General features: G+C 41.4%; 1 protein-coding gene across 5 annotated transcripts in view; it reads right to left on the minus strand.

Annotated features, from left to right (window-relative positions):
• rgs12a (regulator of G protein signaling 12a) overlaps positions 1-24,398 on the minus strand; it is a 42,246-nt gene that overhangs the window by 16,254 nt on the left and 1,594 nt on the right. For 3 of the 5 annotated variants that reach the window (XM_058624165.1, XM_058624167.1, XM_058624164.1), the window contains exons 2-4: positions 21,791-23,661; positions 20,285-20,377; positions 1,371-1,392 (exon numbers count right to left, since the gene is read on the minus strand). In XM_058624165.1, coding sequence (XP_058480148.1) covers positions 1,371-1,392; positions 20,285-20,377; positions 21,791-23,578 — 1,903 coding nt within the window. In that variant the 5' untranslated portion in view covers positions 23,579-23,661. Of the gene's footprint in view, positions 1-1,370; positions 1,393-5,914; positions 6,001-14,293; positions 14,541-20,284; positions 20,378-21,790; positions 23,662-24,398 lie in introns of those variants that run through there. The other 2 variants (XM_058624169.1, XM_058624168.1) reach the window with 2 other exon arrangements.

Raw genomic sequence — 24,398 nt, forward strand, 5'->3', positions numbered from 1 at the left:
CTGGTTACAGATAAATGGTGGCTGTGACGTTCTGTGGAGAGGGGAACAGTTGCCATGGACAACTGGCGTTGACGGACTTTATCTCTGCAGCGTAGAGCCGAAATGTTAGCTTGGTGAAGTCAAGCAGTTGACGACGTTTAACTGCAACAACGAATCGATTATTATTCGTTTACTAAATAGATTTTTTCAGCTACTTATATGGACCGAAGAAACCAGAAAATACTCTAATTAAGACGCTGTTTACAGCATGTTTAAATTATTGGGAAAACACTCAAGCCAATAGGTTAAATGGTTAATTAAATAGTTGACGATTCATTTAGTAATCGATTAATAATTGTTTCAAAGTTGCAGTAATTGATCGATCAATCGATGATGAAAAAGAGTTTCAAGAGATGCCTTCATACACATGAAACCCCCCAAAATTACCCTCTACACAGTACATATGCCAGGTCTGGCATGTATATGCTACATTGGAGAAGGCGACGTGGAGTATTCACATAAAGTTTGTGCACTGTGTACACAGATATAGGGCTAGGACCTCATCATTTTACCAAAGTTGTGCACTGGTTATATACATGAAAATGCATGGCTCGTTCCAAAATGTGCAATTTTGGGCTCCCAAAATGCTAGTTCCGTGGGGATAGAAAGCTTTTACTCTACATAACATATTGTGAGAATTTAACAATATATATGTTTTTTCAACAATGGGAATTCAAATGAAGGCGTTTCTTTCTACAGTTTGCAGACAGGACATTTGAATGTGCTTGTATTCATTTATTAGGAACCCTAGATTTGAGATCTATGTTCACCATATTGTGTGAGGCTCAGTTAATGGAATAGCTTTAGAAAACAAACAGCCTTGCATATCTGATCCACATTTACAGTGTAAAGAAACACGGCAAAGCTCCACACCGCAGTCTTGGTCAGGCTGTTAGTAAATGTTATTAAATCTGCTATGAAAGGGCGGACCAGACAGCATGCTCACTAGCACAGACTGTGACCCAAAACGCGCTCAACAAGCATCCTTTGTTAATGAGGCATGCTGCCTGCAGTGAATACATCATCCCCACTAAAAGTCTTTTTATTAGAGCATTTTTATGGAGCAACAACTAAGTCCTCTGTTGTGGGTACAGCAGAAAATGAGGAATAAAACTGCAGACGGGGGGGGGGGGGGGAATGGACACAGCATTATGAGCTAGACAAGTGTTTAAAAGTTTAAATGTGTTGGTAAATAAGGAAAGATCAGGAAAACCTTTGGGCTTTAAAGTCCAGAGCATAAAACTTGAGTTCTCCTGATTCCAATACCAAAGGCTCCTGGTTTTTTTTTTCTAAAGAAGAGTGTTTGAAAGTAGTAAAGGAATTGTACTCACCGCCATCTGAAGAAGCAGCAGACTGAAAGAAAACAAAGAGAGACATGAGTGAGACGCTGCTCTCATGACCTCTTGTAGTGAGACAAGAGATTTGAGACCGCGCTGGTAGCAGAGTCTCTGCAGACATTTGACCAACAGCTCCGAGGTGTGTGTCTTTGTGGCTTTGGATGTGGGTCTCTGTGTGTGTGTGTGTGTGTGAGCGCTTTGAGGAAACATTCATTTGTATGTGGGTGGACCCCTGGTTGTTACCACACAGCTGTTCACACCTCCACAACAGGACCCACCCCTCATTTTATATCATCCTCACACACACTGAGAGCCCTGAGTGTGTGCATTCCTGCTAAGTGAAGACACAAAAAGATCAGAGCTCATCAGGGCCGAGCTACTTGAGAGGCCATCACTGGCCGTAATGGCCCTTCTTTTCACTTGCTAATTCCGGGGGTGGGTACCTCATTCGTGTGCAGACGTTCCTGAATAACAGGCAAGCAGTAAGAGCAAACTTAGTGTGCGTGGACATTTCACGGTGACAACTTTCCATAATTGGGTGTAATTATAGCTTAATAAAGAAGCTCAATAAAACACCACACATGGCTGATCCCATGATGGCTCGGCAAACAATTACTTACGATTCAGCTGGCAATCACTGCTTCTGCACTGGGCTTCTCTAAAGCCTGTTAGCAAAATTTGGGTTAGGCCGATAAAGAGAGATTTAATGCCCCAACTGTGATGCGCTTATCATAAATACAGTTCATTTAAAAGCTCTGGAGGATATGAAAGCACTTTTTGGGGTTTGGTCCAAGAACACTATAAATCTGTGCGTTGGAGGATGCATCTGAAAAGGGGAGACTATTTCCAGAGAAGTGCTTTCTGAGCTGCCACTTGAAGGTGTCAATACTCTAGGCTGATGATAATACATCTAAAAAGGCTCCTACTGCCTGACAATGAGCCATGGTGTGAGCAGTACATACAGGTTGTGCTTTATTGCATGATAAAGGATAGCAGGGCTGCAATATCATAACACAAAGGACTGACGCTCAGGCCCCATTGAGACCTGGATCCTCATTGATCCAATTGCATGGTGACAAAAAAACAAAAAGAAACCAAGACTAAACTTGCACCGATTAGAAATGCAAAGAAATAGCACAATATATATATGAAAAAAATTGATTCAATTTAGAATGTACTGACTGTACAGATGACTCTGATGTTGACATGTTTATATTTTTGTCTGTGTGTGTGTGTGTGAGAGAGCGAGAGAGAAAACAAGAGACAAGAGAAGCTCCAGTGCACCAAAGCACTACTCATGCTGCTGTGACATAAAATAAGACTTTTAATGCTAAGGCCCTGCTCAGTTAGACCTGGTATTAGCATCCATCATCAGTGATCCAATCCCATGCTGACAGAGTTAAGTATAACTGTTCACATCTGGCATTAAAAATGCATTCTGGGTGCGTCTCCTGTTACGAAAGATTGGATCTGGGTTTCTCCACTCTTTACTCAGTACGTTTCCACTAGGGGTATCACGATTCTCCAAACCCTAATGTCATATAATATCCTAAATATCATGTTTGTATGTGAGAACAAAATGAGGGTTTTTTTCTTGAGTATGACTGTACAGATGTGTCTGATGTCAACATGTTTGTGTGCACGAGGGAGAGCGAGAAAAGAGACCAGAGAAGCCATGAGAAAAAGTAATGATCAGAGTAAATATTGTGGTGGTGGCTTTAAATAAATGAATGTATATCTCTACTCCATCATGAGGATGGATTGCATTCATGCAGCTCAGAAATGTCCTCAAACTACCTCAGAATGTGGTTTTGGTGATCAGAACTGTATTTTGCATGATCTGAATGAGATTGGATCACTCAAGATGGATGTCAGTGCCAGGTTTGAACGGAGTAGATCTGAATGGGAAACATCGAGATGTTGATTCTTATTCCAGACCGTATACGTTTTTAATTGTAGGTTCCAAATTAGTAATCACTTTCAGATTTGAACAATCAGCTTCAGAACAAGTCCGGACATTTTGCGGACCAGACCATCTGAAGGCAAGGGGTGACGCAATGCTTTGTTCCATTTTGGGAGTGACCACATGTAAGGGCTCTATCAGACATAGACCACTAAACCACTAATTGTCTGTCACAGGCTCTTTACAACTCAGGCTGCTGCCGAGTCCAACTCCATATAGTCAACACCCAAATGCCAGCCCCTCTGTGGTGGCACAGTAATCATGGGTGGGTAGCATGAGGACCAACATGAAGCTGAAACAGAGGAAAGAGGAAAGAGAGAACACCCACTCCATCTGTCTGGTCCTTTTGGATCTAAAAACAGCTAAACCTCGAACGTTAAATATATACAGTAGAGTGTTATGACTGTGGTTCATAATAAAGAACAAGACAGACATTGCGTGACGCATATATTGGTTTTGAACAAAGGCGGAAACTCGTATATTCGTTCATCAGCGTCAATACTTTTTAAAGCTTGGACGACGAATATGATTAATATCTATTTGTAGGAGGGAAACATCTATCTTATCAGTGACACACACATTAAGGGAAATAATTGCAATAAACCCTTGAACACTATCCTGACGCACGTCGAAATCAAGCCTGTGTCACAGGAGAATTACGTCGATGATGAATAGGCCATTAGTTGCGTAAGCTTCTTCTGAGCATGTGTCACATTATTCATGAGATTTCTTTGGAATCCTATTATTTTATTTTAGTTAAACTTTTTCCCATTAACAGATAGAAAAGAGAGAATAGTGAAATACCCTGTTGTTATATTCTCCAGAGCACACAGAGACATTAATAACAGATTAAAACCCAATCATATTCAGACATGAAACTGAAAAACTGGGCTGAGCTGCATTTTGACCTACATGACAACATGTTGGTTAATCTGTAGATCAGCTAATCAACTGATGGTTAGATCCCTTTTCTACTACACTATTTTCTTCACACTTGTAAAGGTTGACCTGGTCGAGCTGGGAAACACGGAGGGCAGTTGTGGTAGTGTGTGTGTACGCGCATGTGGACATGAGGCTGCAGGAGTTAGACCACACACACCACTGTGTTTGTCAACTCGTTATTGCTTCCTTGACCACAAGTCCCCGACAATGAGACTGAAGTGATGACCTCGGCACAACACCACCTCTTATCCGCACACCCTTCCTCTGTTGGCACCTCTGGTGACAAGCTGGTCCAGTGTGGGTGGCTCTGCAGTACCACAGGCGCTCTTTGATCCCTCTCACAGTAGGTTACATTGTGAATATCCTTCTGAGAGATGCCCATGCTCAGTCATGATGAACCAAACAGATGAAATCACAGTTAAATTCACAGTGACTTCCCTGGCTCTGAAAACAAGCCTCATTTCCAGGTGAAAAACAGCCCCCCCCCCCCTCCCTCGCTGTTCACTCTGGCATCTCAAGACACTGTAGATGATCACGCTGACAGATTTATGTGTGATCTGGAGTGAGACATAGCGACTAAAACACACTCAGCAGGTGTTAAATCTAGGGTTGGAGACTCTAGTTTGACTGGACAGTTGCCTGATTTGCTTTGGTCCAACCAAATTGCTCCTGGTAAATTCGACCCGTGTTTTCAACAACAGCCCATTCACAACTTTGAACTCACACAAATCTTATTTAATTTATTTAATTTCTAGGTCTAACTTTTTTTTTTTCACTTTATCTCAGCTCAACTATAATCAACATGTTGTTAGTGTGGCAGTGTTTTGTTCAATGGATAATCAAAGGGCCAACTGTAGAGTTTAATATTGCAGCTCAATAACTAACTTGAGAGGGAATTCATTACAATTGACATTTATAAAAATGTATGACGCAAGTATCAGCTTTGTATGTTTGTTTTGTTTGTATGTCAGGTTAGGGTGCACTGTGGCTGATTTAGTTAATGCAGAGACAGTGTTGCAGGTGTTTTCCCCGGTTGAACAATTAAGCTGAACAAGATTTAAAGATCTTTAAACAGTGTTCACACAAATGTTAATGAAGACTCATTCACTCCTCTCGAAGACTGAATATCTGGTGTTTTAAAAGTGAGTTTTTCAACTTTTGGGCTTGTTAAGGCTTGTTAATGTTTCTTCTTTCAAAACCGGGTCGATAAGAGATGTGTCCTCGTCCAAATTTTACCATACACATTTAAATTGGCTTACTTGAAGCTCTTACTTACTTCTAGCTCTTATTTGTACCCAAATGTGTAAATGCACTTATTGTACGTCGCTTTGGATAAAAGCGTCTGCTAAATGACATGTAATGTAATGTAATGTAATGTAATGTAATGTAAAAAAAAAAAAGAAGAAAAGCCTCTTCAAAAATCAAGTCAAGGCTGATTCTAGCACCCCGCAAAGAAACAGCCACATGTCCCGGCAGCTTCAAACAGCTGTTTTGAGCGGTATAGAGAGAGAGACACGAGTGACAAAGAGGAAAATTAATGAGGAAAAACAGCTGACTTAACAAAAGTTAAGAATCTCCCCGCTTCATACAAAGGAGGAAGAGGAGGCTCGTCAGCAAACCACAGTTTACTTACAGTGCCGAAGTTCCAGGTCCTCTTGAAGGATAGTCTCTTTTTGAGACTCATTGTTCCCCAGTCTGCTACACCAGCAGCCCACAGCCTGTGAATGTGTGTGTGCAAATGCATACCTGAACATTCCCCACCCAAAACTCAGAAAACCATGTCTGTACAAGTCAGAGAGGGGGAAGGAGAAGGAGGGAGAAGGAAGCAGAAATTTGACATGGTACTGGACAAAAAGGAAGAAGAAGCAGAGACGGAGGAGAAGGAACGTGGGGGTATGAAGGAGGAAAGGAAGATTTCCTTACTCTGCAGTTGTTGCCATAGCAACCTACCCGACAATACATACAGCCTATGCCACAGTGGCATGAAGGAATCAGATGAATCAAACCCCCCGATTCTGCTTTCCACAAATAACACACACTCTCTGTGTCAAAACCACACTGGCCTTTCCCCCTCTTTTGTTTCCAGCTGGGCCACTCTCGCTCTTTTCACTTGAATGAGAGAAAAAGTACTCGGTCAGTCAGTTTAAATTGAAACCAGATGAATTTTGTTAAATCAAAATAAAAGTTTGGTAGGCTAAGAGCTGAACGCCGAGCTTCACAGAGCATCGCTCTTGTGGCCCCCTAACAGTAATTGTGACAATTGGAGTTTTCTGCTACCAATTTAGCAAAAAGAGTTTTATTTTGGCATTACTCTGTGCGTCCACATATCTTACCAATCTCTACATTCAGCATTACTGAAACTATTGTTGCTGAAGCACGGGCGGCTCATTCTGAGGTTTTCCAGTGGCGAACAAGCTAGCATTCTTTGGAACTAAACTCTGCCATAAATAATGGATGTGATTCAGTGTTTATTAACTGGCGGTTTTTCATGGTAGATTTCTCCAGTTTAATTGGATCTTTACACGGTCTCTCCCTTTGCAAATCGGATGTTTGTCATATTTGCACGTGTGTTGAGGGTTTGGATGGAGCAATCACAGGAGACACCTTGATGCCCTCGGGCGATGTGTGTGTTCCTGTATGTAAAAACATGACTAAGAAGTGACGCGAGGAAGGAGGGAGTGAAAAGGTCTTCATCGTCTTCAAAATGCACTCAGTTGTGTCTGTTGTGGCAATGAAAACAATACAATCACAGTTAAACAACTTTTGGTCAGTCACTACATTCGAACAACTTGCCAAGTTCGAGTATACTGTATATGCGGAGGAGTGTGTCTGACTCCATAGGTGGTGATGCATCTCTCTATAAGCTAGTAGTATTTAAACAGTTTCCTGTTGACCTTTTACATCACAGACATTATCTTGGTATGTTAGTCCAACTAAGAAAACTATTAACTACTACTAACTATTGTTTAAGTCAGACTAAAATCGGACTTTTAACATGCACGTAAACGCACTGGCTGTTTCAGCCAAGGCCTTAATGTAAGTGTTGCTGTGGATCTTCTCATTAATCGGAGATTACAGCAGGGAGCGGACAGGAAAGTCTCTGGTGAATCATTTACATTCACACATGAACAATTAATCATTTTTAAAAAAGGACATTTGAAACAAAGCAATCAGAAACGGCTGCAATTCATTTGTTCTATTTTTAATCGTTCTACATTCTTTTCCAAATAAAAAAGCAATCCTAAATGTTAAAAACAGTTCTCATCCTCGCATTAGAGCAATGGTTCTCAAACGTTTCATATCAAGTACCAGCTGAGAAAAAATAACACAGTCAGATTACACAGCTACAGACTTTATAAAGGAGGCAGAGTTATTCCCAATAAGATAGTTTGCTCTCTCATCATTCTCCTCTTTTTTCCTCAAGAGATAAGGTGACTTGAATAATTATTACATTTTTAGTATTATTAATATTATGTTGTTATATGTATAATTCTCTACACACTGTGGTTACAGTTCCTCAACTCCACTTCAGTCACATACCCTGTATTTCTGATTTTTCCTCCAAGTACAACCAGAGAAAGCTCACGTACCACAGTTTGAAAACCATGGCATTGGAGTAGCGTCATTAATATTGTGATGATGTTTCATATGGTAAAGGTATATCTATAACACAGTTAATAGTGAATTGAAGCTTAGCTTAAGTTATGTAAGACAAATCACAAATAATGTTCATGTTTACTGTTGCTGTTGTTTGTTTCCCTCTACTGTGGAGGCCTACATTCATATTTGTCACAACACAGTGTTGTAATATTCTGAAAGCGAAAGAGATTTCTGTTGTGATGGATGCAGGATGTATGACCTATACTGCAGGACAACAATGCAGCATTCTGAGATGGATTAGATAACTCCATGTTTCCTACAGAGGTTTAAGTTTGTCTGAATTTGGCCTTAAATAATCCAATGAGCACACAATCAGATTTGTTCTCTTTACAAATTTGAATTGGCCGTTACACATTGTATTGTTTCCTCTCTGCATAAATTGTCCCTTAAAAAAAACTGCACCGATCTACGCATCGCACACTTAATGCTTAAGACTGTAGAAGTGTGAAAATGTGTGCTGTGTAAGGTTTCATGTGCATATAAACTCAGTCATGCAGAAATTAGAAGCCTTTTATGGCGCTGAGCCGAGTCATCCATAACCGGTCACCAAATGACAGAGCCAAGAAGAGTCAGGTCTTCTTTTTGCCCTTTTCTCCCCCGAGGCTGAGAGTGCAGGGCAGCAAGGTGAGCACACAGCAAGAGCAAAGCATGTTAGAACTTTTCAAACAAGATCGCTTCAGGATTTCTTGTTGTTGCCACAAAGTCAAAAGGATTCACGTGGGCTCTGATCCTGCACTTGATTTAATCAATTTGGGTTTCACAGTGACAATGAGCACAGCTTGTCACAAGACCAAAGTAATTGCATGTCAAGTTCACCACCAGGCAATCTCGACCAAAGTCGGAAAATAATCTAGACCAGCTATCTGCGGCAGAAAACAAACTATTCCCCGAAAATAACATCAAGGAAGAGTTTTGCATGGAGGCAACTTCCTTTTGAGGGAGGGAGAGAGGGTGCGGTGACTGATAAGATGGAAGAGGCATTTCTTTCTCAACCAGGGAAGGCAAGACAGAGAGCGACAGACTGATTCAGAGAATTATGAAAGTGCTCATGCCATATAAATGAAGATAGCGGATACACAGACAGACTTGTGTTAGAGGTGGAATCCGGTGTTTTTATTAAGGGGAAGCTTGTTTGTCACCACAAATATGCCAGGCACTTTATCATATTAACAAGGACCTGATGAGGTCAGCATGCTTATGTGATGCTAGTGGACCAGACACTGTAAACAATCTGAACTATCTACATTATGTTCAGAGATCAAAGGCAGTGTTTTACAGTGACAAAGCCTATTTCAATCCCAAAATGTCCTTACTTTTTGTTTGTAAGTAAAAAAGGAAATGTGATCTCGGATAAAACCACACACACATTTGTGGCAGCATTTTAAAACAATAGATGGTGATAAAAAAGTCAAATGCAAAGTTTGCCAGCAACAGTTTGCATATCACAGCTCGACTACAAAGATTATTGTTTATTGTTCTAGATTATGCTAAAACACCACGTTCTTCCCAAATTTCAGTGAAAAAACTAAATTGTTGCAAACCTGGGTCTGGCAATTGATGCTGTTCACACATGAAGCTCACAGTAAGAGACTGATGACGGAGTTGAGCCTGCAGGAGTCAGGACACTCACTAGCTGCTCACTCTGAGATTTTTCAACTGTATTCTCACATGGGTTCATTCGGGCATTTTCTGGAAATCTGACTAGTGTACAGACAAGAAAAAGTTCCATGACACTGAGTGACATTTGCATTCTTACGTACATCCCCTCACGGTTACACTTCTTCTTCTTCTTCTGGACATCGTTCAATGGATAACTGAAAGCAGCTGATGTCTGATTAAACAGACAAAGCAGCGCTGTTTATAACCAGACCGAGTATGAAACACAGAATGGTTTTCTTATTTAAAAAAACAACACACACACACACAAACAAGAGCGAGAGTGAGCGGTTCATGGATAAGCTGAGGGAATCAATATGCTCTGTGCACAGGTCCTCTACAGCTTATCCATAAATCTATGTATGGTAAACAATGTAAAAGAAAACTTCCTTTTGGTTCATTAATAAACAGCAATGGGTCAGAGACATCAGCGGAGAAGGCAGCCTTTCAATGTCACATAGCTCAAAGACTATGACCTTAATCCATCTATAAGGTGCACACGTGTGCCTGCAACTGCCAAGATTTAATTTGGATCATCACCCAGGGTGGATATTAATACCAAGTGAGTCACTCGTATAATGTTTAATGACAACATTTTACAAAAATACCTCCAGATAATTTCGACAGGTATGAATTCAGATTTGAACTCATTGTGTGTGTGTGTGTGTGTGTATATTTAATATCTATTATCTCTTTGGGACCTTTCCTGGCATAAACACTGACTACTGGCGTATTTCCACCAGCTCTACTCGCCTCGGCATGGAACGACACGACACGGCACGATTAGGTTGCATCTCCACTACAAAAAAGTACCTACTTCACGTGGGCGGAGTCATCACTGCACGGCTGAGTGAAACTGCGGTGACTTCATTTATACGCGACACACACACACACACATACACACGAGTGACTAGTGACTTTACACCAGACTTCTGTAGTTGTTGGAGATTAACGCACGTTTTTAGGATTGTTAAGTAGTTTTAAGTGATCTACAGTTTGGCGCTGTTCGGCTTGATTTGTGTGTGGGACGTCTCTTCCTGTGACGGCACTCACAGTGGCCGGCAGTCTGACCAATCATTGCATAGTACCTACTCAGCACGCTTTTGGAACCTCGCCTGAGCAGGTACTGAAAATATTACCTGGTACCAGGTACTATGCTAGTGGAAACGCTACTTAAACCTGCCATGGCGAGGCGAGTAGAGCCGGTGGAAATACGCCATATGTCAGGACCATGTAGTCCTTGTGGTTAGGTTAAGGTTAGGGTTAGGCAATAACTGGTCATGGTTTATGTTTGGAATAATGTTTTGTTTGCCGTCCAAATGAATGGAAGTAATTTGTCCTAAGAAGAATAGCTGTGCAAACCAGTGTGCATATTAGCTGTAATTTAATAAAAGTGAAGTTTAATTCATTTAAAAAGTAGTTTTCCTCTTTAACAACGGATAAGAATCCTACATCAGACATTATAATGAGGTTGGGTGGACTGGACACAGGTCATGAGCCGAGTAAGGAATCCAATTTTAGGGTTGAGGTGGCTTTTAAATGTAATCCACTTAGTAAACAAATAAGATGCTCTTGATGTCTTTTGAAGACGTGAGCAATTTGCATGCAAACAGAGGCCATCCCCAAAATGCGTTTCATCTCTTAATCCCTGTGATCAGCAGTAATCTACTGCCTGTTCCCCAACTCGAACCAGTAAACCACAACAGATGGGTACGGCTCTGCTCCTGACTGGATTAATATGGCATTATGATTTCTGCAGTGCTGTCGGTGTGTGGGTTCACCACTTGCTGCTGATAAAACAGGGTGTGCTAGCATGTTTACCTTATTCCCCCTCCCTTTGTTGCCCTACTTCTCGCAGCGTCAGAACCGTGGCACTTCAAAGAAGAACACAATATTCTCTTTCCCAACTTAACTGATATGTATCTCTGTTTGAACTTGTTCAACTCATGGTATCTGACTCACTCACTACAAATGTGAAGCATAAAAGCAATGCATAAAAACATGACATTTACTGCCTTTGTTGTGTTTAATATTGGAATGCCACTGGTGGGTTGGTTTACAGGGCTCAGCAGAATCCCACCAAAATAGAATAACTAAAGAGAGGGAAACTAGAACTAGTGGCCAAGCAAGACCCCTCCCATCTCCATTTATTATCGAACAGAAGGGGCTGCGCTCAGATGAACCTGGAGGGCTTTAGGTGGTTAAACCACATAAGATGGCACCACACCCTACTACTGCTCTCCTTGTCTTCCATAAAAAACACCAGAAATGGACTTTCCAACCTGAAATTTGACACCTATAATTAGCACTGTGAGCCCCCCCCCCCCCAACCCCTCCTTCCAATACACGAAGGCTTATTGTACAATGTTTTGGAAAGACTGGCTTGGGTACATTGGTTTGGATGTTGATAAGACCAATATATCTAAGATATTCAGTCTCCTGGCATACAAGCCAATGTAGGGTATATTTCCAGTGACAAGGAAGTGCCATAATTGTTTACTTCCTTAGTCCTGCTGACCCGTCTGTGGTCTTTTTGGTCATGAAGGGAGCATCAGCTAGTTGAATGGAACAAGGGAAATGGTGAAGATAACTTTGGCTTGGTGCTCACACTGCAACTTCAGATTTTAGGTGTGTGATGCCTTGAATACAGGCAAAAACTCTCCTAAAATACTCTAATACTACAGTTGTCTCGCACTATATCGTTTGCATTTCAGTGCATACTTTTCATTTACTGCCTCTGGAATAGTAACACATTTGTTCACTTAACCTGAGGCAAAAGCAGAATTGTTTACAAAAATATAAGATTTCTGTGTGTCGTACACACGATTATGATGTTTATAAGAGTGTCAAGCCTCATGACTGGGGGACACTGGGGGTAACTTGTTTGCCCCAACAATTTGTTGATTCCAAAGCATAAAGTAGATGAGACCATGGCCTGATTCTGCAGCATCTTCCTCAAACACAAGGCCAAAATGATACCAACCATCCTCAGCTCTGAGCCGTCCTCCAATCCTTTCCAGGCTGTCTTGTCTCATACATGAAACAAACATATCTCAGTGTTGCCTGAGCTACAGGTGTGGGGTAAAGAGTTGAACATGAGAAGTTGATGTCTGCACCCCATACATGTCTAAACTGTTACTGGGGAGGGAAGTGATACAAAACTTTGGCAGTTCTAGAACCATTCGTTGTTGAGTAACCTCCACACCCTTTGCAGTAGAGTCCCTTTCAATGAGGCAGAGAAATGTAATAATAGACCAGTTGAGGAAGGTAAACAGTGAGTGGGCAATGAATCATTTCCAGAAGCTGTGTATCAAATCCATCCTGGTTGAGACATCTTTTCATACAACCAATCTACAGGGGATGACGAAGAACTGTGTGGTCATCTCCAGAGATGTTTCACGAAAGTCGCAGCGCTCATGTGACAACAGTCAAGAGTGGAGCTGCACTGCATCTCTGTTCAGAGATGGAGAAGCAGCGGGTATTTTCCGTGGTTACAGCTCAGTTAAACAGCAAACTCAGCAACCACAGCCACATCTGGTCATCTGGATATTGACTGTTGCATATTCATGCAGTGAGCAGCAGCTGGACAGTTAAATAACTTACAATGAAATACTAAGTTTTGTTGCGTTAATGCAGGGTTTTTCCACTTGTGGGTTTAAAAAGAAGAGTCTAAGTATTTGCAATAAAGCATTTCACAGGAGGAGGAGAAGAAGAAAAGGAATCATAGAGCTGGAGACATTTGGAAAATGTCAGGCTGCCGAGTCTTTGTGTCCTATAATGCTAGCCTAAGGACACATTTCGTGAGCGCAACTGTCCACCCACACTCCAGAAGAGGCCATGTGATGTCAGTGAGAAGTGCGTCGTGTGCTTCTGCCTCTAATACTGATGCGCAAGAACTTACTATTCTGGTTAATTTTCTCATTTTAGCGACCCTTTCAATATTATCAATCATAGCTGCGTACATTGTTGCTTAATGTTTATTAACACATTCTGCAAAAGTGACAAAGATCATGTTGTCAGCATGCGTCATAAAAAGGACAAATTGTATTTTACCAAAAATATATGTGAATAATAAGAATGGTGAATCAGAGCCAGGACATGTCTGCACAAAGCCAGTGGGGAGGGTAAAACCACAGGCAACCATTTCAAGTTCAAACTCAACTCTTGCTGTAACATGATCACCTCAAATACACTGCTGTTGAAGACTCGCGGAGGATATTATTTGATCGGACAGCAGCCTCCGATCTCGTCTCATAGTGAATCATACTTCCAAAAACTGACTGCGAAAAGGGTCAGCATTGTGGGCGAGTGCAACAGCGTGCACTCCATTCAAAGACTAAATGCAGTTCACAAGAATAATCCTGGGTCACTACACAAACCCCTTGTAGTATGATGTCTAATTTAAAATCAGCGAGCAGCCAGATATTGATGCTGGACCACACTTTGCTGTATAGAGCAGTGCTGTGTGTACCATACAGTGCATGAGAATTCAGCTGGCACTGCTCAAAACATTCCTCTGACAGACCACACAAACTAACCACTGTATGCTGCTCAAAGGCTACAACAGGAGCTACAAAGAGCCCAAAGAAGGAAAAGTAACGGTGACAGAGAAGACACCGCTGGTGTGACAGATGGAGATGGCAGAAGTGAAAACAGACAAAATCAAGACTTCAAAGATTTCATGACAATGACTTACAGAGTTGAGAGTTAAAGTTTGCTCCATGTATGGTGCTGTGTGGTTGCGTTTAGTCTTCAGCGCTGCTCCACACGCCTGGTGTGTGTATAAACGAGTCCATCCGCTGGAGCTCCGTGGTGTGTGTGCGAGTCAGTGTTTGCAGCTCAGAGACAGATCACAACGGGGGAGGAGAGAGTGTGCAGGAGAGCCAGCGATCCTGACAGCTACTGGGAGTTCAAAAGCTCCCTCTCTCTTCTCTGCTGCCGGTTCCTCTCTCTCCCTCCCTCCCTCCCTCTCTCACCCTCCTCCTTCTCATTGCTGTAAATTCCTCCTCTTTCCCTCTCTGTTTACCTCCCTCCCTGTCTCTGTGTCTTCATGCCTTCTCCTGGTTTCTGAAACGCCCACAGGACAGATCTATTACCCACAGGCGCGCAAACAAAAGCTGGTAATGTCTCTACACCTAAAAGGAGAAACTTCACACTCATAGAGCAAAAGAGGTGGCCCAAATTTCCCAGCAGGCACCCAAAGTATGCCTGAATAAAACACTGCACTGACTACACCAACACACCACAGATGTTTTCACATGCAGCAGCACATCAGAAGGCAGAGTAAGTGTGAACACAAAAGTAGCAGCCTGTTAATGGTGTCATCTCTGTAAAGTAGGAGAGCATCTGTTTGGAGCTAGAAACAAGGAGACTGTGGTGAAGAGGCAATTGGTGCGGTGGGATGTGGGGGCATTTTCGCTGGTATTAAGACAGGCAGCACATTCTATAACATGCCCACACATAAATGGATAGAAGGACAACAGAAGCTCAGCATACATCAAAAATATTTCATTAAAAGATGCAGGGAAACCAAATCACCATAAACACGGAGCCATGAGGCAGTTTCTCTCTCCACTCAACCAGAAAGGCACATAGCAAAAATGTGACAAGAAGCACAATGTTATATGCTCGTCTACTTAGTGCGTGGGATGAAAAACTACGTGTCTACGAGTCTTTGTAATGTGAAGAAAAATAACAAGCATTTGCTCATTCCTGTGCTGCCCACTGTGACGCACGCTGCCAACCATGGAAAAAGCAACACGGCCACACGCGTCCAAATTGTCCTGGGCTTGTCCGCAACATGCAGTGAGGCCACATACAGAGCTTATCCACAAGGTTCTGCCCTAAGAACTGATGGTGAACTCTACAATAGTCTCACGGAGTCCTTGTGAGACCAGATGCGCGCAATGACTGAGAGCTTATCATCATTTTTTTTGCCATGAGAACAGTCCTTCAGAACATCCTTCACAACAAGTTAGAAAGTGCTGCAGAAACACTCACATCTGTTGTCGCTGCTATACCGTCACAGAACGTGAACAAACACAGAGTCATGTCAGGTCAACTATTTTCTTTAAGTGGAGTGAAGTCTTCTTCAAGAGGAGGAGAGAAGTTTGCACGATTCAGTTTCTAATATGGATCTCCCCCTCGGATGTGTATGAGGTCGTCATAGTTTTGGTATTAGTGATGATATTAGGGTTCTAATAGAAACGCCATTGGTCCCACACATCGACTGCTTACCACTAAACCTCATATACTATAAGTCTTTGGTTTGGCTTTGGTTTGTCGTGGGCGTTATTTGACCATGAACTCAGGGTGAAGCTCTTGAAATCAGAACCCCAGGGTTATTGCTCGCTGAGGATCTAGTTGCCTCCGACAGTCATGAAACATTCCCTATGGTGTTACGAGTCAGAATGTATATACCTGCCATGACAAGTTAAATCTGCTTCTCCATTAGATACAGTCTGAAAGGCTGCACCATGAGAACAATTTCTTATATGGCAGGCAACCTAAAAACCTTAGTTTTAAGGATGTATAGGATAACATATTTGAAGGGTTAGTAGATCCATGTTTGAGTTTTAAAAATCTCAATCAGCTTTCAAATACAGGGCGGATTCCTCACTAATTACAAACATCTAAACTTTCCCCTGGGAACAGAACATAATTGATGGTACAAAATATTGGACAATTTGCAAAGATCAGAACACTTTGCCCTTCTTCTGAGCCAATATGACTGCAAGCAAAACAAACAGCAACTGAGGGTGGAAGCTATGAATGGCAGAGAAAATACACTTGCATCAATCTGTTGAGACCAGTTGTTTATCACACACTTAAAGTGACGCAACTACCCCAGTGGGAGGCAGCAACCACGCCTAGTCATTCAAAAGATTTGCTCCACCACCTGCAAGAGTTTGAAAATGAAAGCACACTTTCAACAGAGATCCCACTATGGTGTCATTGAGAATATCCCTATTATGTTGGCATGGCTTGTTTGTACTGAACCAAACAGAGCCAGCATGACGCTGCACTAGTGTGTGATTTTGGACGTCATGCAATATGCAACACAAGAGTGCTGGTAGCTCTCCCACCATGCTGGGTCTTTCCTTCACACATATACAAAAAAAAAAAAAAAAAGAAACAACAACCAGCAACAGCACACAGAGTGGCAAGACCAAACAACATCAGAACATTTCAACCTAGGACAAAAAATAGGAGAGGAGGAGGAGTTGGGAAAATGACCGGCACTTCAAATCATAAGTTTCACATCTTATTGAAAAGCCTTAACAGACATACATGTCCTTATTGCTGGCATCCGGGAGTATGTTATGTAATCAAATAGTTACCAGGGAGCATTACTCCAGCTTACTGAATGTAGATTTTCAAAACCAGGTGGAGGGAAATAGACACACAAAGCAGGACAATGACAAGACAAGTCAGCTCTGATGATTAAAGTTTACTCATGGCTCAACAAGTCTACCAAGTCTTGTCTAATGTAACACAAAGTATCATCATCTAGACACCCACATTCTATTTTACATTTAACATAAATGCCAAGCCAAACTCAGCCTACCTCGCCTGTTAGAAGTCAGCCTACATGCATTGACTCTAACATGTCAGAGCTTGATTATATACAGGAAGACGCTACTGCAAAAGGTCAATGTTTATGACACTTTCAACATAGATAGACAAACTCAGACATAGACAAGCCTGAGTTTGTCTCTGCCTGTTGGTGTAACAGCAGGTTTCACATACATAGAGCAGAGGTGTGAAGTCCAGGTTGTATCTGTGACAAAACATTGTGCAACAAATCAAACACAAGGTGTAAAAAAGGACAGAGCTTAACACAATACCACAAGTGTGAAAGAATCCGGCTCTCCATCCAACCATTGCTATTTTGTAACATGAAAAAGTCCCACTCAAAAAGTTTAAAAGGAAATACTTAACAACTGCTGAAGCCTCACACAGTCTGCATTTTAAACTGAACTAAATTTTTGTACCTTTTGCTGTTTACAAAAAAATTGTCTGAAACATTAAGGCTACATCCACACAACCATTCACTCTCACATTCATTCAAATTCACAATTCTATGGCGTATTTACATTGTACAATAAACCTCTGCATGTTTTGGGACTGTGGGACGAAACCGGAGAACCCAGAGAAAAGTGAATGCTGAAACCTAACTGTGGTATTGTCAAACAAAAATGATATTTGTCCAGGCAAGCGTTTCAGGTATAATCCCCATACTAATATACCTGAAAACATATCACATGACCTTTCAGGTACATTGGGCAGAGGTGCGCAAGTGTAAAGAAGAAACCAATTTCCTCCTCTGCAGTTATTTGCCTAGTTTTATAAAGTACTACCAACAAGATTCAACAATGGTGAAAAATAAGAACTAGTTTTTCTCTTATGAGACTAAAGACGGGGTGAAATTGAGACTGAAAGTTAAGTGTTAAAGGAGCTTTTTGTTCACAGTCACGGCAAAAAGAACCACTCATTAAGTGTCAACAGAGTCATCTCAATATCTGCCTGTCCAGAATAAAATGCAGCCCAGGAGTTTTCAACCTAAAACAGAGCTGACTACATTTTCAAATCTGTCCATTTCGAGGCTCATAAACACCAGGGTAATGTGGACAGCAATTTTCCAGAAACTTTTCTGCTGTATCTCACTTACACTCGAAATTTGACAAGGGAGTTGACAGCAGAAGTTCAATAAAATGTCCGTAGAGACATTTGCACTCTCACATCCCTCCAGACAATTTCAGGGAAATGTCTGAACTTCAACTGAATGTCTGAAAGCTGTTATACTTAGCAACTGCAGGGAAGCCACAGCAAACTAAATATATAGAAATACATCACCAAAACCACCAGAAACACCTGCTAAAGGGATATTCCCACATCTGCCATCAAGGAACACACAAAATCTAAAAACATAACTCACTTCTCGTCTTAGAGCCGGGAACTGCATAATAGGGCTGTGCAGTGGCAATAATCTGGCAATTAAAAAAACTAATAAAAATAACAATGTTATGTGCATAGACAATACACTGATTTATTTGTCTATTGAGGAGTGGAATGAGAGGGAGAGAGTGATATGGTCGAAAGCCTACTGCTAACTAGCAGTCAGAGAATTAAATACAATACAAAACCACTGCCAGAAAACCCTTCAAATAATTAATACACAGGGTTCCCACACCTTGGTTGACACCAAATTCAATGACTTTTCAAGGATTTCCAGGATCAGCTCCCTCACACTCGTGGACTGAATGTGTTGACACAGCTTAAGATGGGAGGGCAACTTGTAAGAGCCGCTTCACCCATGGTGTCTTCTTTTATTGATTTACACTCTGCATCTGGCTAAGTGATTGTTCTTGAGATCTTGGGGCAGCCAGTCTTTGTAATTTTCTTTGGTGAGCCAGTGACCTTGAATTCTGCATTTCCCAGGCATCCCATAATTTGCTCTCTCTTGCACGTTACTCGCATCGTAACAAACAAGTGCACATTGGCGGCGGGAGAAATGTACCTAAATATCAACTTAACCTTTTTCTTGCACATAATTCAAGCACTTTCAATGACCCATGTCTATTAAGTTTCAAAATCATCATTCAAACTGTCTGTATTTTCTAACACTCGTACTTCATTAGGTATACAACCTGTACTTTGTATGATTTGAATATACAGCATAGATGAGTAGGAGCATTTACTATCTGAAGCATTTTTCACATAAGGGGTCTTTGTAAATACAGTGAATCTAAATGAAAGAGGGCACAAACATTGTGCTGTGCACAGCTGCTGTACCCTTTTATAGCCACCTTTAATCCTGTGGCAGTACATTTATGGAAGACCTGCTCAGAACCTGGTGCTTTTGAACAATGGAACTGTGCAGTGTGTGTGTTGAGACAATCCTAAGGAGGAGATTTGTGGTGGGCCGCTTTTTTCTGTATGTGTGGTCCACAGATGTGTCTGTGTGTGTAACTATTACGTGTGTGTGTATATATATATATATATATATATATATACACATATATAATACAGTATGTCAGTATCTGGTTTGTTTTTGTCTGTTCGTGTGAGTTCAGAGCAATTACTAGATGAGGGAGAGGTAAGTGTGTGTTTTTATGAATTTGTATTCAGTGTGCATGAGCAACGCATGCATGCAGAGATGACTGAAGAAAGAGAGTTCCATGGCAGCATTAAAATAAGAGAATGTGAGCACGATATTCAGTGGTGCGACAGTGCTCATTAGCGAGACCAAACAAACAGGACCATGCCTCCAACCCGTGCACAAAGACCACTTTGTGAGCCACCCTTTGCACTAGCGCAGCAGCGAATGCCGAGTTCAAGGCAACGGAAATGAGTGGTTTAAAAAAGAGCCAAAAAGTGGAGCAGAATCGTCCATAATGCTCCACCTGAATGTTCACATTAGTGAGGCTGGCCGCATACTGGCCACAGCAAAATGGAAAGTAGACTGTCAGACAGTCAACTTAAAAAAAAAAAGGTTTCAAATTTTAAACAGAAGACAAATGGAAAAAGTGGTGCACTATAACTGTCACTGTTGCTCATATGAAAACAACTGCTGTCAAAGAATGACAACAGCAAAATGAAAGAATTCAATATCAAGTAGTTGTTGTTTTTTTCCACAGACGCTAAAATCCTCAGCAAACCAACAATAGAATAAGATAGTGAATACCTCAAGGTCGTCCAGTGACCGCGCCAGGCTGAGACGTTTGGTAGAGCGCCGTTTTGAGGCACGAACAAAACCCCTTCCCCAAAACCTGGAGCCCTGTCAAAATAAAGCATACACAGGTTTAGCAAAGACAAACAAATATTGGTACCAGCTATTGTATCAAGTAGAAGTTACTGTAATTATATTAATTTCAAATCAGTTTAATTTTACTGAGAAAAAATGTACATATGGATATGAAATGTAATCGCTCTACAACATTTGACAAAATGTAGCTTGCTTACATAAGGTTCATCAAAAGAAGTTCACCAACAACCACTTGCCAATCACTACACAAATGATAAATGCAGTTTAATTAGCTACCCACTTTTCTTCTGATAAGAGATGCAGTGTCCAAAGTTTGAACAAGAGTTTAAGAATCACAGATAATTACACTGCATGATGACATGAGATCTACCCTGCAATTTGCCTGGCTTCCGGTACAAGATTGTCCCCCTCTCTGATGTAATTGCTCAGGGACAAAAGCAAAATCCAGCTCCAGGAAAATAACTTTGCTTAAATAAACAAGGTGGCAACTAATTACATTTAAGTGAAGTAAATGCCTGAAAACTGGAGTTCAGCTGTTTTGACTACCAACACATAGTGGTATCACGATAAGGTTTGCCTTAAATTATAATTTTACTAATTAAATTAAAAATATTTGCCTGCAAGACAGAAAAGTGGAACCATTTCTTTGACTGTGAAAGGGAACCACCTTCAGATATACTGCTCACATATCATGGTTTTCCCCAGAGAGGCTCAATTCTAGCACTACATGGAAAAACAGGGACATCTTGTGGTCAATGAGGAGAGCAACACACAAAAGCATACATACACTCACAAGACAGGTTTATGACAAAGACATCATTGAGTTACAACAGGTGCTCACTGAGTTGAATTCACATTTAGCAGCACCAGTTGACTGTTGAAATAGTAGTATTGTATCTCCTTTGAGGCGACACATAAATCGCCTTACCAACACCCCCTCAATGTCTGGAAATTTGACTCGTGTGACTATTTAATACTTCCTGTGTCGCTGTGTTTAACACAAATGTACAGAAACAGATGCTTTGTCTCATCTGCGACTGACCCTACAATGGAACTACTTTATGTGACTCTGCAGAAAGATTTTTTATTTACCATGTGTCTAAGAAATGACCTGCAAGGATACTATACTATAGTATACTATAGTGTACTATATGAGCAATAATGAGACCTATTAATATTTGAAAACTTATCTGAAAAATATACTTGAAAAAACACACAAATAACGTTTAAAGTTCATACATATTCACTTTTTTTTTTTTTTTTTCTACAGCGATGTGAAAGCATCTGCTGATGTGATTTATTTTGTTGCTGTGATAGAAATGTAACTGACAAGCTGAGGCTTGGACCATCAGCTAAAACTATATGACCAAAGCAAGGAAAGCATTTTGAAATGTGGGAAATGTGCCATTTTAAAAGCTTACTCACATTTTTGGTATTAATATCGCTGCGCTGTTTTTCTCTCTGCTCAAGAAACCTTTTGGTCCATTCCTCTCTGGGTGGCAGCATCATGACCTCTGCTGACTGGTACCTGTCTGGAGGAATCTGGTGCATGGGGGGAGGCAGGGTATTTGTGCCTGAGCTTAGGTTAACACAAGAGGAGCAGTTGTTGATCACTTCAGGGTCAGAATCGTTAGGCATTTTTGGCCACTTTGATTTTGAGAACCACCGTTGGCTACCTCTTAAAGACTCTGCAAATGAGGTTGATTTTTTACCCAAAGGCAGAGGAGGTGGTGGGGGCTTAAACTGGAACTCAAGCCTTGGTGGGGGACCTCCGTAGAAGCTGGTTAGTGAATCAGGCCCAGCTAGTGATTCTGAAAGGGAATGTGTACTGGCACTGTTCTCTGGATTACATTTTTGGTTATTCTCAGAAAGGTTGATTGGACTAAGGTCTTCAGTCAGAGGATAATCCCATGGACAGCTGGGGAGGTGGGACCCAGGGTGGGCTTGGATTGCAGAAGGGAAATCCCTATCTGCTCTCTCCTCAGGGGGGGAAGCATTTCCAATTCCACTGTCCCCATTGCTGCTAGCGCTGCCTAGTTTGTCAGTGCTACCATTCTCCTTGGCTTGCTGCTGAGCCTCCACGTCCAGTTTTACTCTCAGCCTCTCCACTGCCTCCCCTATGTAACTGTACAGAACAGTGACAAAGTGAAGGACATCTGGAGGAGTTTGAGGGAACTCCAGGCAACCCATAGCATCTGGATCTGGAGTGCAGACAAAGCCAAAACGTCCAGCAATCCCTTTGTGGTCCTCGTGGTTTCCCAGCTCTGGGTCAATAAAGAACACATGGCAGGAGGCCCGAAGAGGACCATCCTCAGGTACATGGCCATCTGTTATATGTGCTGTAGTGACCAAGCAAAAGAACCGTTGGTCCTCAGCACACACAGCTCCTAGGACAATGTTTTCAGCAGGGAAAGCTGCCAAAACAGCTCCCATGTCATCACAAAGGCGGATACAGTCAAACATTATTTTCATCATCACCAGAGTATGGGTATCCTGCTCTGTTCCCAACTGTCGTATTTGCTCCCTAATGACCTTCAAACTGTCCTCTTCTGACTCTGTAGTGTTCAAAATCAGCTCTGTGGAGCTAAGGTATCCAACCACTAAGGTCATGTTTAACACACTCCAGTCCGGGGTGACGTCTTCTGGGTCTGTAAAAACAGAGTCTGTGTTCTCGACTCTGGATGTTTCCTTCTTCAGCTGCTCAGCCAAAACACTCCACTGTTGAGACCAATCTGACATATCAGGTTCTGATACCGGCCTCTGTTTGCTGGTGACTGCATGATTTGAGTTAAAAGAGGAATTGCTCGAATCGTCAGATATGGTGCGAAGAACAGCTGCCTTTTGGAAAATACCACTTTTATGGCCAATCCCAAACTTCACATCATTAAGAATGGGGTTCCCCAACATTCGGCTGGCAGAATGCACCACCAACTGCAAGGGTCCTTTGCAGCTGCCAATCAACTGCACAACAGTCTCATGCACAGCTATGGACACGTCATTTCCATTGATTGCCATGATTTGATCTCCTTGTTTAAGTCCCACCAGGTCAGCAGGACTTCCCTCCAGGATGCCACTCAACAAACATGGCCTCTGTCCAGAAATAGTAAAACCATATCCTGCCCGACCACGGATGACCTCAACGCTCCTGAGCTCACCGACCACATTTAGATCCAGACGCCTCCTTGCGCCCTCAGGCTGTCCCTGTATCCTCATCTTTTGTTTTAGGGTGCAGTAAGATCCAGTCTTTGGGAAGTGAAACACTTGTAGGATGCCAACACTATTGTGTAGGTGTCATCCTACAGTGGAAAAAAAAAAAACAGAGAGAAGCCAAGCTGAAAAGCAGTTTTACAGTTTAACAAACTATACAAAACATATGGCTGTGATCACAGTGATAATGAAATAAATAAGCTACTTATCACATTTCAATAGCAACTGGTTGTGATCAAACATTTTTAAAGCACTAACCCAGGGCTGCAACTACTGAGTATTTTACAATTACTGGTTTTCCAAATTAATACTTAGCAGATTTACTTTTTAGTTGGTTAATCCAAAGAATATAGTGTTTGGTGTTTTAACACACTAGAGCATGAAAAAGAAGAGAATAGGGGAGAAGGTCTATTCTTACATTACAAAAAAATAAAACATAATTAGGAGTAAGAATGTAAAACAGACAAGGACAAAAGGACAAAAGGAAAACAGTCATGAAAATGTTGGGACAAAAGAGAAATTGAAAATCTACCAAAGAAGGTAGAACCAGCTAATTTGATATTAATATTTAAAAAACATCAAATAGTCAATCAAGTTATGCCCATTAAAACCATGACTTAACTACTTATTTTCAGGCCTCATCTCAAATATATTTGCTCTATTATTTCAGCCTTTTATGAGGAAATATTTGTCCATAAAATGAAGCCATGACTCATTTATCAAACATCGATCTTTCTTTGAAGAAAACTGCTCTTGTCACTATTTGTATCACATATTTAGTTGTGGTCATTTGTCATCTTTAAAAAAGTGGGTCCCCATTTTAAAA

Source organism: Solea solea, chromosome 3 (assembly GCF_958295425.1).
Source record: "Solea solea chromosome 3, fSolSol10.1, whole genome shotgun sequence".
NCBI classification, from domain to species: domain Eukaryota; kingdom Metazoa; phylum Chordata; class Actinopteri; order Pleuronectiformes; family Soleidae; genus Solea; species Solea solea.